This window comes from Manacus candei, unplaced genomic scaffold (genome assembly GCF_025592945.1).
Source record: "Manacus candei isolate 608988 ecotype Guabito, Panama unplaced genomic scaffold, ASM2559294v1 h1tg000049l, whole genome shotgun sequence".
NCBI classification, from domain to species: Eukaryota; Metazoa; Chordata; class Aves; order Passeriformes; family Pipridae; genus Manacus; species Manacus candei.
This window is the reverse complement of record NW_026138097.1, coordinates 14,018,149-14,031,136: the sequence shown is the minus strand read 5'-3', so window position 1 is coordinate 14,031,136 and position 12,988 is coordinate 14,018,149. Positions and strand designations below refer to the sequence as shown.

The 12,988-nt window shown below is 40.6% G+C and overlaps 1 protein-coding gene across 1 annotated transcript in view; it reads left to right on the top strand.

Annotated features, from left to right (window-relative positions):
- Positions 1-12,709, top strand: part of SYCP2L (synaptonemal complex protein 2 like) — a 28,620-nt gene extending 15,911 nt beyond the window's left edge. The window contains exons 20-33 of the mRNA XM_051799521.1: positions 848-903; positions 1,528-1,582; positions 2,149-2,305; positions 3,409-3,458; positions 4,468-4,624; positions 4,984-5,075; positions 5,241-5,304; positions 6,989-7,120; positions 7,864-7,988; positions 9,274-9,368; positions 10,678-10,777; positions 10,858-10,916; positions 11,391-11,460; positions 12,650-12,709. Coding sequence (XP_051655481.1) covers positions 848-903; positions 1,528-1,582; positions 2,149-2,305; positions 3,409-3,458; positions 4,468-4,624; positions 4,984-5,075; positions 5,241-5,304; positions 6,989-7,120; positions 7,864-7,988; positions 9,274-9,368; positions 10,678-10,777; positions 10,858-10,916; positions 11,391-11,460; positions 12,650-12,709 — 1,272 coding nt within the window. The remainder of the gene's footprint in view (positions 1-847; positions 904-1,527; positions 1,583-2,148; positions 2,306-3,408; positions 3,459-4,467; positions 4,625-4,983; positions 5,076-5,240; positions 5,305-6,988; positions 7,121-7,863; positions 7,989-9,273; positions 9,369-10,677; positions 10,778-10,857; positions 10,917-11,390; positions 11,461-12,649) is intronic.
- Positions 12,710-12,988: the final 279 nt, after the last annotated feature.

Below are 12,988 nucleotides of genomic sequence, written 5' to 3'. Positions count from 1 at the left end.
CTGTGGGGTATCTCTGTGATTGAAGGCCAGCCTTCCTTTGGGTTTTGCTGATTATCAAAAGCAGATTGCTGAGCATCTGCTTTGTGCTTCTAGGCTAGACAGAAGAGACTGAAATCCGTTTCAAGCCATGCTTTGCAAATTAGGAATCCCTGGTTAAAATCCAGTCCTCACAAAATTTTTTTGGAAGTTCTGCTTGACTTATGTTTTGCAGACCCTTGAAAAAATGAAAAATAGTGAGTTGCTTTGCTTGCTTTGAAACTTTGACCCATGTGAGTTTTCTGAAGAAGTGTAAACGTGCTCCTGATGGCTTCCACCAAGGTGGCTCTGCTGCAGAAACCCTTTGGCTTTCAGCCTCTTTCCTAGTGTGAGAGATGTCACTGCCACCTGCTGCTGATTCTGTGGCAATGGGTGATGAATGGGACGCCCCAATTTTCTCTTCTAAACGGGACATTGCCCGATCCTTGCTACTGCCACTGGGTGTCAGCATAAATCCCTGTTCCATGGCATCCTGCCCCGCGTCCCAGCAGCCCCGTCCCAAGGCTGTCCAGGGACCCTGTTCTGTGTTTACACGTGCTACTAGCAGTGGTGTTATTGATTAAAATGATGTTTCTTATGACGTTAGTGCTTAAAATGAGCATTACTCATAAAACAGGGAAAGGAGAAAGTAACTCTGTTTAAGACAACAAGTGTTTGTCTATTATAATTTAGGACACTGTTTCAATCAACAAATTCCACTCCCTTAAAAGGTGAAATTTCCATGCTGGACTCCTGAGTTTGATACATATAATTATATAAATTATTTTATGGGGTAACCGGACTCGAAGACAAATATCTTCTTCTTTTTCAGGTTGCTGAAGCCAAAGGAAAGATTCTTGGTCAGAAAGCTTCTTCACAAAATCAGAGGTACAGGATCATACATGTACCATTTATCAACTTTTTGCTACGTGAAAAAGAGTTCATAGCTTTTGTTAAGCTTTTTTAAGTTAGGATCAAAAAGGCCGTGTGATTTTTCTAATACAATAGTTCCTTGCTTAGCTACCACAGTACCTGTGGATGTTATTGGTACTAATTTTCAAATAGTAACTGAGAATATAAAGGTTATGGGAAAGAATAGAGTATCCTGTCTACTTTGATTATAATAAGATTTTAACATGACTTTAACTCTTAAATATCGTCCTTCTCTGATCGTATGTGTAAACTGCTGACTTAATTTTTGAAAAATGCTTAAACTCCCTGCCTTGCTTTGGCTGCCTCCCAATTATAGCAAGCTGCCAGGAACTTGCACCTCTAAGTACGTAGGTTAATTTCTGTTTAAAAAAAAATGCTAATTTATAAATATCCCTGAGTTGCTACTTTCAAAAACCAAGCAAAGAAAAATTTGGCTAGTGACTGCACTTTAATAGTTTGGTTCTTGTGCTGATCTCTCAAGGAACCTTCCTGTGATTTCTGTTTGACTGTGCCCCTTCTGTGGTGTGCTACCGTTAGTGTTTGCTTGTCTAATTTGGGTCTTTATGTGCTACTTGGCAGGACTTATGAAGTAAAAAACAAGAACAAGGAATCAAACAAACTCAAGAGAAGGCAGGTAGGTTTTCTATGCTTTTTCATCCCTAGAGTCTTTGATTGCTGTCTTTGTCCATCTGTACAAATCTGTTGCACCCCTAAAGAGGCTGAGGTTTAAACCTTACCCGGGGCAGAGGTGGAGGAATATGAACCTGGTAGTCTCTAAATAGCCTGTTTGTTGCTACTGAAAGCAGCACTTAGGGTGCACCATCACTGCCATCAAGCGAATTGTCTGTTACATTTTTTTTTTTGGCCCCACTGATGTACTGTTGGCTGCAGCTCAGGCATGCTGAAGTTTTCCTTCTTGCAAGAGCACTTTTAAACACAGGAAAGGGGGGAAGAAGAGGAAGGAGGATGCTGTAAAAACTCCATATTGGCAAAGGGCAATCATCTGCCTCTCAGTGTTTTTATGCTGGTGGTTTGACAGCTAAGCTGTGAAATCTGCCAAAACAGTCACAGTTAAAATGCTTTACGTATTGCACTGTGGGGAGGAAGAAATGGAGTAACTTGATAGTAGTTGAAGGGGAATGGCTGAGGGTCTTCTCAGTGAGCTGATTAAGCAGAACTCACTCATAAGAGGGTCTTTAGTCCAGTTACAGGAAACATCTTTTTTCGGAAAGCAACAATGAAAATACAAGCACCGGTCAGAGTGAAAAAAGCTGGATCCTTGACTCTCAGATACAGTCGGTGCCAAAATCTGTTGACTATACCCGAAAAAGAACAAGGGTGAGAAGTAAATTGAAAGGTAAGTGTAGTCCCCTATTGACATTTAGCTATGCATGATGTGCTGTGCTGTGTTTTGCTGCAGAAAAGCAAATGGCTGGTGACGGTTTGAGAGTGTTCAGCCAAATCCTGATCCTCCTGAGTGGGAGGGAGCAGGTTCGAGGCTGGCAGCAAGGGATGCCCTGTGGAGGAGGTGCATTGCACACTCTTGTGCTTGAGCTGGTCTCTGGTTCTCTTCCCAGAGTGGGGTTGAAATATCTGGGTGGAAAGCTGGCACTTAAACATCTGTGTGGGTGTAGCCCTCTGTGTGTTGATGGTGAAGGGCCCCTGAGTCCCGAGCTGGTGGCTGTGTTGGTGCTCTTGAACACAACAGGAAGAAGATCTCTTTAAAGCTGCCACACCTCCTCCCTATAACTTTCCTTTCCTCATCTCCCCAGAAACATGATTGACTTGGCAAGTAAACCTTGAAAAACCTGACAGTTTGCAGACCATGGCACTCTGCTCCCTTAGATAGTTGGTCTGATAGACCAACTGTCCTCTTAGAAATAATCACATTTGATTTTGCAAATCACGGATAGCATTCTCTGCTCAGACCTGCCCAAGAGCAAACCTCCCCTACAGCCTGCTCCATGGCCATCTACTGCTGTGACCTCCAAATGCAAACCAAATTGCTCTGAATGAGATGGAATGTGTCTGTCCCATACATGGAGAATGATGCTTTCTCAGGTAGCTGTTGGATTCAGTGGGAATGAAAAAGCAAAAGAAAGTTGAGGTTGACATTATCCTTTTTACCGTGTTTCCTTGGGAGTTGTTCTCACTCCAGTGTCAGCCCACACATCCTGCCTAGGACTTAGGGACCATCAGACAAGATGCAGAGCCTGCCTTTTTTCTTGGCTGTTCTGGATGCATTGAGTTGTGTATGTTTGCATCATTGTATCTGGCTTTGTTAGAGAAAGGGCTTTGTTAGTAAAAGGGTGTTTTTTGAAGCTTACTATAAGTTTTGTGGCATTCAATCTTGCAAATGCCCAGAAAACCAAACTGAAAAGGTTAGCATCATGGCTAACTCAGGTAACAGGGTAAAGTACACACTTAACTTTGTAACCAGGTAAGCTTTTTTCCTTGCAGTGCTTCCAATGTCTTCCGCAAGTAGTGGCAGTGACTACGCGTCAAAGAAGGTAAGGTGGTGTCATGCTTAGGTGTCTCAGATTTAAAAACATACATGTAAAATATGTATAAATGAGTGAGAATTAAATAAATTGGTGCTATCTTTCTTCTCAAATGTTCTGATGGACGGATTTGTCTAAGCATTGCTGAGACTGTACTGGTCTACTAGAGGAGGTCTTAAGAAAACATGGGAAACTTTGTAGAAACAACTGTGTCTGAGTCCTGAGCATGTTGTCCTGGAGTGATATTTACCTTTGACAAGTGAAAAATTGGACTTGGTGTGACACTTGCCTTGACACAGCTGCCTATCTAAATACCTGCAGAAATCCCAGCTGGGCCCTACAAGGCTGTGTCCCCATGCTGTCTTCTGCCCTGTGTTGTGCAGTGCCTTGGGAAAGCTCGCGTTCACCTCTGCTTTGATGGCAATTTTCAGAGCTTTTATTCCAGGTCCTGTGCTCACACCACAAGTCCTGGTTCATGCATCATCGTTCTCTGCTTTCAGCTATAGCTCTGGGAAAACTAACAGTGGATTATGTAGCAATGGAGGATTTGGTGGACCAGACATACATCAAGCAAATAAAATAAAATTGAGCTATGTCAGGCTTTTCCATTGCCCAGCTGTTAAATGCCACATATCAAATATATCTCAATCAAAATATATTTGAAATACAGAAAGTTTTGAAAAAAACTCTCCAGAACACTTAGTTGCTTTAAAAGCTTTTATTTTCCTCTGGAAAAATTTTCTTTACTTTCTTGACTATAATGCTTCTATTCTGGCTATTAAAAATATCAAATGTACAGCTCTGGTGGCTAAAGGGAAAAGTGATGCATGCATTGAACTTCAGGGCACAGGTCTCCTTCAGTGTTAGAGAGCCATCAGTATGTTAGGCATATTTCAAGTGTATCTCTGCCCTTAGTGTACGTAAAAAACCAAACCAACCAACTAAAACAACAGCCCAGGCCCCTAGTTCTTTAGTAATGTTTAAATAAAACAAATGCTTAGACTTTGTTTTGTTTCAGGGGGGAGAATCAAGGAAAAGAATTAAAAAGGAGATGCTAAGGGAAAAAAGCAGATTTAGCGCCAAGGGAGGTGATTTACCTACAGTGGATCATGCTGGTATTTCTATTTTAATCTTCTTCAGTGCATTAGAAAAGCTATTTGGATACATATGGGTCTGTACTTTTTGGATTGGTTTTTGTTTTTGATTTTGCTGTTTGCGTTCACATTTTCTTCATAAGCATTCTGCTTGGTGATATTTTTTGTAAGGGCTGTGAGGGCTGGATATTGTTTGCATGGATATTCTTATGCAGGGAGAACATTAGCTGGGGCTAGTGAGAGGTGAAGGAAAGAACTTAATTGACAACCACGAAGAAAACAGCCTTTGGACTGAGTCTGAGCCACCATCTCTTCCCTGTGTAAAGAGATAAAGAAGAGAGTGGAGATTTTTTTGTTGTTGTTGTCATTAAATTGAGGTTCCTAGTCATTGCAGGATTCAACCTCTGTTGCCTGTGTCATTTGACTGATCTCTCATGCAGATGAAACGCTCTCAAAAGAGCCCAAAGAGGATTCGCTATCACCAGGTGTGTCTGCCAGGGGCTATTCCAGTGATGTGGAGAAGGCTGTGCAGGTGCAGTATGCAGTGCTTAAACTCCTTCCAGTCTGCTGTCAGGCTACTTCTCATCTAAAACCAATGTATCGTGTCACTTTTTTTCCTATAACTAGACAGGTCCCTGACAGCTTGCCTGTAGTGCAAGGTGGATACCTTCTTACTTTGTTTTCTTTCTCTCCTTAGAAGTTACATGAAGCACCTGGAAATTTGACTAGAGAAGAAGAAAGTACTAAGCGGAAGGACTCAGGTTTGTTATTCTTGATAACATGGAAGGGTTGTTAAAAAGCAGAAAGGGGCATTGCCAAAGCATTATTTCCTTTCAAAGATAAAATAGCACTGACTTTTCTTGAGATAATTTTTTGCTAAGTTCTGTTTCTCTGTTTTGTATATTATGACAGACTATGGTAAGATGATTTTATATACATGCTTGAATTCATTGCTAATCCCTAAATCCTGTTCTTGATCACAGGGGAACTTGTAGTGTAACTATTAAGAGCTGGGGGTTTGCAAACTAGTGACCCAAGAGACATACAGAACATACTTTTTAATGGTTTGAAAATGCACTGCAGCTTCAGTTTAAAAAGAACAAGCCTTTCTTAAAGTTGTTGACTTTATACCTAAGAGCAGAGACAGACCATTGCTATAAGTATTTGGTAAATGATGACTTGGGTAATGCTTATTACTACTGTAGCTTTTTTTTTGGATAGGTGACTTAAGGAATTTTTTTTAATGAAACTGAATCTGCATAAACTAAGTCAGAATTGCAGCACAGTCTCTTTGTGATTGGAAACAACCAAACTTCAAGAAAGTTGAGCAGCAATGGATTGTTTTCTTACTAATCTTCTCAATACTGGTCTAGTTTTGAGAGACTGTCTTGAAGTTATTGCTGTGACTATGAATCAAGTCACTGAACAAAAGCATCCCTTTTCTAATGACCTGGCTATATTTGTGTTCCCTATATATCTCTTACCTGTCCTGCAGTTTCAAAATACACTATCACTGCACCAACAAATCTGCTTAATTTTGGGGGAAGATAAGTGCTTCGGACTTGATTTTTTTTTTTAATCACTGTTTACTGTACAGCCTTACCATTGGGCAGGAGTTGATGCCATGAGAAGGCACAAGTAGGCTTATGTTCAGAAATTTCAAGTGTGACCTGTGACTGCATTTGAATTCTTTCTTTATGAACCCAAAATCTGCTTCAGGATGCTTCTTGTGTTCTGACTGTCCTCCTTGTCTTGGGCCCCCACCACCTTCCTTTCTGCACTGTGGAGACTGCAGTCATCGCTGGTCAAACAGATCTCTCACTGAGGTTGAGAAAAGTATTAGTGAGACAAAGGGATGTTTTTTTTTTCCTTTTAGGCAAATTTTCCTTAAAATACAGGCTGTAGTCTCCCTCAGCATGTTCCTAAGATTTTTTTCTGGATTAAAAGCTATTGTATAGCAACTCTAGTGAAGCTGCAGAAAGGTGGCTGTTATGAGTGTGGTTAGGTATTTTTCCCCTCTATTGTGTTTATGCATGGGTTTTGGGTTTTGGTTTCGTTTTTTTCTTGTGAGGAGAAGCTGGAATTAGCTTAGTAACATAAACAGATTGCAAGCTTTGGTTGGAAGTGTGAAGAAGCTGGACAAGAGGTTTTTTATGGTTAGAGTAGCAGGTCAAGAGAGCAAGTTATCTTTAAAATGGAGACATGTTAGCTTTCCAGTTATCTGCATAACACTAGGCAGTCTAGTTGCCTGCTTTTGCAAGGGAAGATGCTTGCCAGTGAAGTCTTATCCTGTCCTGTAAGTGTGATTTCAGATGCTAAAATGAAGTTACCTGCTTTTCTGAAGCATTGGTAATTCCAATGGTGGTTTCTGCTTGAGCAGATACTGTCATGTACCTCATACAGAAGAACTGGTCTTTTCTGAAATATTTTCTCTTCTCTTCCCAGATATATTAGAAAGCACTGTTGTAAAAAAGCTTAAATTTTCCAGCTGGGAGACAAATCATTCATCTTCTGACACTAACTATAAACCAAGGAAAATTTTTGATTCAGTAGAAGAGGAAGTAGAGATCCAAAAAGGTAAAGTCAAGTTGGCAATTAAAGTGAAGGTTTAAATGCTTTCAGCTTTTCTTTTGTTATAGTAGAAATCATAGTCATACGGGAGCTTGAAGAGATGTGTCTGTAGCAAGGCTAACTTCTCCAAAGTCCAAAATTAACAGAAGGTGCATATTGCATCACTGTCATTGGAACCATATGTGGAGGTGTGAATGATGAAATTTGGGTTCCACTCAGTAAGCTGCTCAATGATATCCACACTTTCTAGTCTTCCTGAATAGTGACTGTCTAGAGCTATTAAAAAAAACCAAACCAAAACAAAAAACCCCAAACAAACAAAAAAACCCCCAACAAAACACAGGAGCTGAAAAAAAAAGCATGCAGATAATGGACAGAGTAACTGCAAAACACTGCTAACTCCAAACACAAGGGGATTAGGCTTTCTTTGCAATGAATAAGTAGAAGACAGGAAAACAGTGGTGACTTTTTTTTTTTTTTAAATTCCCTTTTGCCTTACTGTCTGTAAATATACTGCTCTTTGTGTTGCTCTATTGTGCCTCTTGTTCCTTGCTACTAACAAGTATTTCTCAGTGGAGTTTTGGGCCAGTTTTCCTCCTGCTTATGAGCTCTAGAAGAACAAGACTCAAATTCCAACTCTATAACAAAAGTTGGTGCTTACATGAATGACAAACCCTTCAGTAGCAGGAAGGCTTATATTCCAATAAGCCCTCCAGCATGATGCTAACTGGGCATACACTTCCTCCTAGGTCAGGAAATGGATGATAGTGTGGGTGATGTGTTTTTTTCCAAGATGAAACATGAAGACTTCAGTCATTCAGGAGTGATTACTGCATTTGAAAGCTTTGTTGACCAGCTGAAGAAACTGTTCTGGGTAATGTGTGCTCTCTTACTGTGTATGGCAATTTATCATATTATCTCCAGAGTATCTCCTCTGGAGTCTTTTTGTCTCCAGAGGAGTTGGTGCAAATATCAGATATTTATTTTTTTACCCAAGACCAGGGCTTTGGCTGAAGTGTTTGTTAGTCTGAAGCTCTTAGAGGTGTTCTACATAACCTGTATATTGTGAGAAATGTTACAGGGAAGACATAAAGGAAGTTTTAATTAACTTTTTCCTTCTTTTTGTCTCTACATGTAGATTGGAACATCAGACTTGGTTAGGCACTTTAAATACTTTCCTCAGAGGGGAGGAATCAAAGCTTTTTCAAAAGTAACCCAGTGCAGTGACAGTGTACCTATGCTGGAACTGTGGGTCATTTTCCTCATGAACACATACCAAAAATAGAAAAACTCCCTTTTGGAGCATAGAGCAGTTTCACTGAAATGTAACATCAAGCAACTTTTTCATGATGAAAACTAGAAAGTAATACAGGCTGCACCTATTGACTAGAACATGCATAGATCCATAAGTCATGCTTTGAAATTAATGGTATGTGGAGGTGTTAGCTGCACAGTTTGTAGTGAGCTGTCTATTTGTGGTTCACTCAACTGTACAGACCTACTTCAGATGCAAGCAATCAACTGCTACTGTTGATTTAGCTATAACAAGTAATGTGGACATTAAGCCAAGTTTAATATGAGAGAACAGTGTCTGACCTATTAGAAAATCTTGTGGTCAAAAGCTTTGAACAAACCAGCTGTGGCAGAGCAGACTTACAGTGAGTGTTTGTTTTTTTTTTATTTTTTTTTCTTTCCAGCTAGTGCTAGGTATTCACACTAAACTTTTTGGTACTAAATCCTTGAATCAAGGCTGAAGGTGGATGCATTTACAAATCAGTTAAGATTAAAATGCACACTGCCTGTATAAATGTTGACCTGAAATAGTGCTAACAAAGACCTGGTTTTGGGCAGCTGTTAAGTGTGTTGAAGTATAGGTGAAGCTTGCCTCTTCACTGATGGGATAACATGACCCCAACCTGAAGTTACCTGGGTTACACGGAGGCTTGTTGGTGTAACTAGTGTGGCTGAATGAAGTCAGTTCATATTTGTAGTACCTATATGTCACCTCACTGCTGTTTAAATTTGACTTATGATGGTTTCTGCTAAGCTGAATGACAGCCCACAGAGGGATTTGCATTCCAGGGGAAGGTTTTGCAAACTAGACTTACAGGTTTTGGCCTAGGGCATTGCCCATCCCTAAAGGTGCATTCTGTGGCTAGGCCCGGTACAAAAGGATGGAGATCAGCACACAGAATGCCCTGAGATCTTCGGAGAAGAACTTGTCTGCCCTGCTGAACCAGATACACCAGTGCAGGTAAGCTGTCTGGTGCTGGCTGAAAACAGTTTCAATTTTGTGTAAATTTTAATTGATAGGGAAAGCAAACCTGACAGTCAGCTACTGCCCTTATGGTTTGTAAGGCAAAATAGCTTGTGTGTGTCCCTTTTTTTGTTTTATTTTGTTTTTCTGCAAGAAAACTTTCAAAAATGTAGCTCCTGAGATTGATCCTGATTTTTTCTGTAGGAGAAGAGTGGATGGATTCATTAATGCAAAGCAAGCTTGAGTTACAAACAGTTGATGAAGCAGTCCTTGAACTATCTTGTGGTTGTCATCAGTGTTCACAAATCTATTTAAAAATTCTCTTCTTACACTTTTTTTGTTTCTGTTTCTAAATTGTTTAAGAAAGAAGCCAGGTTCTGATTTACTTAATGAAGTGAGGGAGAAGAAAAGGGATCTGTTATAGGCCCATTTCTGTAGATTGTTTCCATGTGCATGAAATAAGTGCCAGAAGTGGGCTATACAGGCATTCACCAGCTTGGGCTTTAGGAAAGCCATTTTGCTTTACAGGTTGTCAAATTTCTTAGATAGGAGATAGATAAAAAAATCAATTCTAATATTTGTGGATTTGTTATAAGTGAAATACAAGCACAGTCTAAGAAGTAGTTAAGTCTATCAGACCTCTGTATCCACTACACAGTCAGTTTACAGGATTTAGAGCAAATGTAGTATGAAATAATAACTCCTAAAGTGAAAAATTCCTAGTATCAATAGGACCTCTGTGAGTTGAATTTGCTTGCCATTAAGGTACATGGAGAAGTTTGAGTTCCAAAAGAAAAAAAATTAATGTTTTGGGGTGGAAGGTAAGAGTTGATGGCAGTGAGCTGCTGCCACGTTTTGATGTTGCTAACTAAGTAACCTGGATCCAACCAGAGTCAGAGGATAGTGGAGACAGAGCTGTGCCAAATTTGTCCTACCTCACTGCCAAGGGAATGGTGGCAAACTCAAGTGGATAAGGGTGTTGCTGGTTAAGGTTTAGAAATTGATGGCATCTGTGACAACACTGTATGTATCAAATCCGTGGTAGGAAAATCCATTAGACATTGTGTCAAGATAGAATCATAGAATGGTTTGGGTTGGAAGGGACCTTAGAGAAGTCTTCAGCTTGGGAAATCTCTGCCGAACTTCCTGGAGGCTGGGAGAAGTATTTGGGAGTCAAATCTGCCCCATGTAGTTCAGCAGGGACATTTGCTTCTGCCAAAGTTAGGCTTGGTGCTGAAGGGGTTGTCATCCACCTCGTGTGACCGCACATTAAATTGTCAAACTTGTTTCTGTTCTCCATTGCTAGGCTTAATAAACTTGAGACCTTCCAGAAGATTGTTGTTGACGAGCTTTCCAGTCTTGAGAAGGAAACTCAAACTTTAGCCAACATGGAGAAGGATGCAGTGGTGCGTATGACTTCTTGTGTATCAGCCTAGTGAGGTACTCCTTCCCAAGTAACGGGGGTTTCCTTTGGGTCTCTTTTTAGGACTTCTGGAATGCACATCTACTCAAACTGAATTCTTTCTGCAACCAGCAAAAACAAAGGTACATCTCTGCCAGCTGTCTTGCATGCTCACAAGTCCTCCAATGGTCATAGAGGGTATTAGTTAGGCTGACAGTACCCTTGCTGGTATATGGAAAAGGATTCTAAAACCTGTATTGCTTCTCCACCTGGTGTCCTTTGACGGAGCCTTTGCAGCCTTGTGAGGGTTTTCAATTGGAACTAGAGTGCAATGAGGGACTCTGTGTGGGAAGTTGTGCAGGAGAGGCACAAACCTCAGGAGACCTGTACCCAGATCTGGAACAAGGTGCAATGCACTCTCTGGATGTGACTTTATCTAGAGGTCAGAGGAGGTGGAAGACGATCATTTCTTATGTAAAAGATGCTGTTGGTGCGAGTGCTGGGTAAAAAGTTGCAATTCTCAGGCTTATTTTTAATGGTAAATATCTCTGTTCAAGTTTCATCAGTAAGTACTAATTGCTTCACAGAAAAACTAGCCAAGCTTGATTTTCTTTCAGAATTGAGTCTGTTGACTCAGCCGTGGGTGAATCAGTGAAGAGTTTTGCCGACAATATCCAGAATACAACAGTACGGTACACGTGATACAAAAGCAGCTCTGTGTGGGTGGTGGACTGAGCTCTGATTAAGTGTTGGAAGTGAGAAAATGAAACTGAATTCGTCAGAGGGGAAGCCTTTGTTTTTTGGGGCTGGTTCTTTTTGGGACCTCTGGTCCTGATGCATGGAAAGCATCAAGAAAGCAGTGTTTGCCCAGCTGTGAACTAGGGGAAGTGGTCAAAAAGCACTTGCCTAAGGGAGAAGACAAGGACAAGGACTATGAGATTGTGATGCTTCTCCTGGGTTCACAATTTGGGGATTTGTTCATCCTGAGGGTGGTTTCTGTGCAGTTAGTGGTTCTTAATGCATTTGGCCTTGGAGTTGTGCATCCATGAAAACCTGTGACTAAGAGCTCTGCAGTTTAACAACACCTTGCATGCTTTCTTTCACCTGCTCTTTGAGTCTGGCAACTTCTAGCCTCGATGCCTTCAAGTTTAATTTCTAAAAATTAATTTTTTTTGTTTACCTTGTATCCTGGTTAAATATCTGTTGAAATTCTTAAACTCTTCAGAGTCTAATCACTAACTTATGCCCTTGTTTGAATTTATAGTCAAGCTGAATACTTTGCTAACTGCGATACAATGATTAGTTTCTATCTGGTTCACCCCATCACATGGGCATGTATTTTTTTCTACTGCTGCTGTTCCAGCTTTCATGCACAGGTCTGATGTCTTTGAGAGTCTAGCATTCCTGCAATAAGAGCAGTGGATTACTATGATGTGTGTGATGCCACGTGTCTGCACTGCATAGGGCTGAAGAAAGCTCCCTGCTTGAAGGAACAACTGTGGTCGCCCCAGTGGACTGGGCCTGGGATTTTTAGAAAACATGCTGAAAAGCAATGGCTTGTTTCTTTTAGCTATTAAAGCTGGAATCCTGAGCCTTTCCAAAGGGAAAGGTTTCCATTATGAGCATTGAGTTGCTGAGGGACAGAGGTACCACTGGGAGAGAAGGACACTTTTAGAGAGAGCAGGGCTGAGAAAGGGGCAAACATGTCATGGGAGCTGCTCATCCTGCAGCACTTGTTCGAGGATAGGTGCTTGAGAATTAAAAGCTGAGTCTAAATGTGCTTCCAGGACCTTTGCAGTTTCTTGTCTTGTACTATTTCTGTGTTTGTACAAGCTTTTGAAATGCTTTCTTACTTTTTTTTTGTTCTTCCCTGCAGTACGAACACCCAATGAAGAAGGCAGAAGAAAGCAATGTGTTCGTGGTTCCTTCTGACTAGCAACCCCCTGAATTCATTATTACTCTTAAATTTTGAACACCTTGTGTATGCAGCATAGAGAAGATGGTTCTGTGAAGGATCGACATTGAACCTTTTTTCTTTTTTTTGCCTAAAAAGAATATACACTGCTAAGTGGTCCAGTTATGATCCCTGTGTTGATAACAACTTTTTCTGAAAAGTTGCAAGATGGGTCCCTCACATATAAAAGAAATTTAAAAAATTGTCTAAAGATAATGATTTGTCCACCAAACGGATGGATATACTGCCTTACTTTGAGTG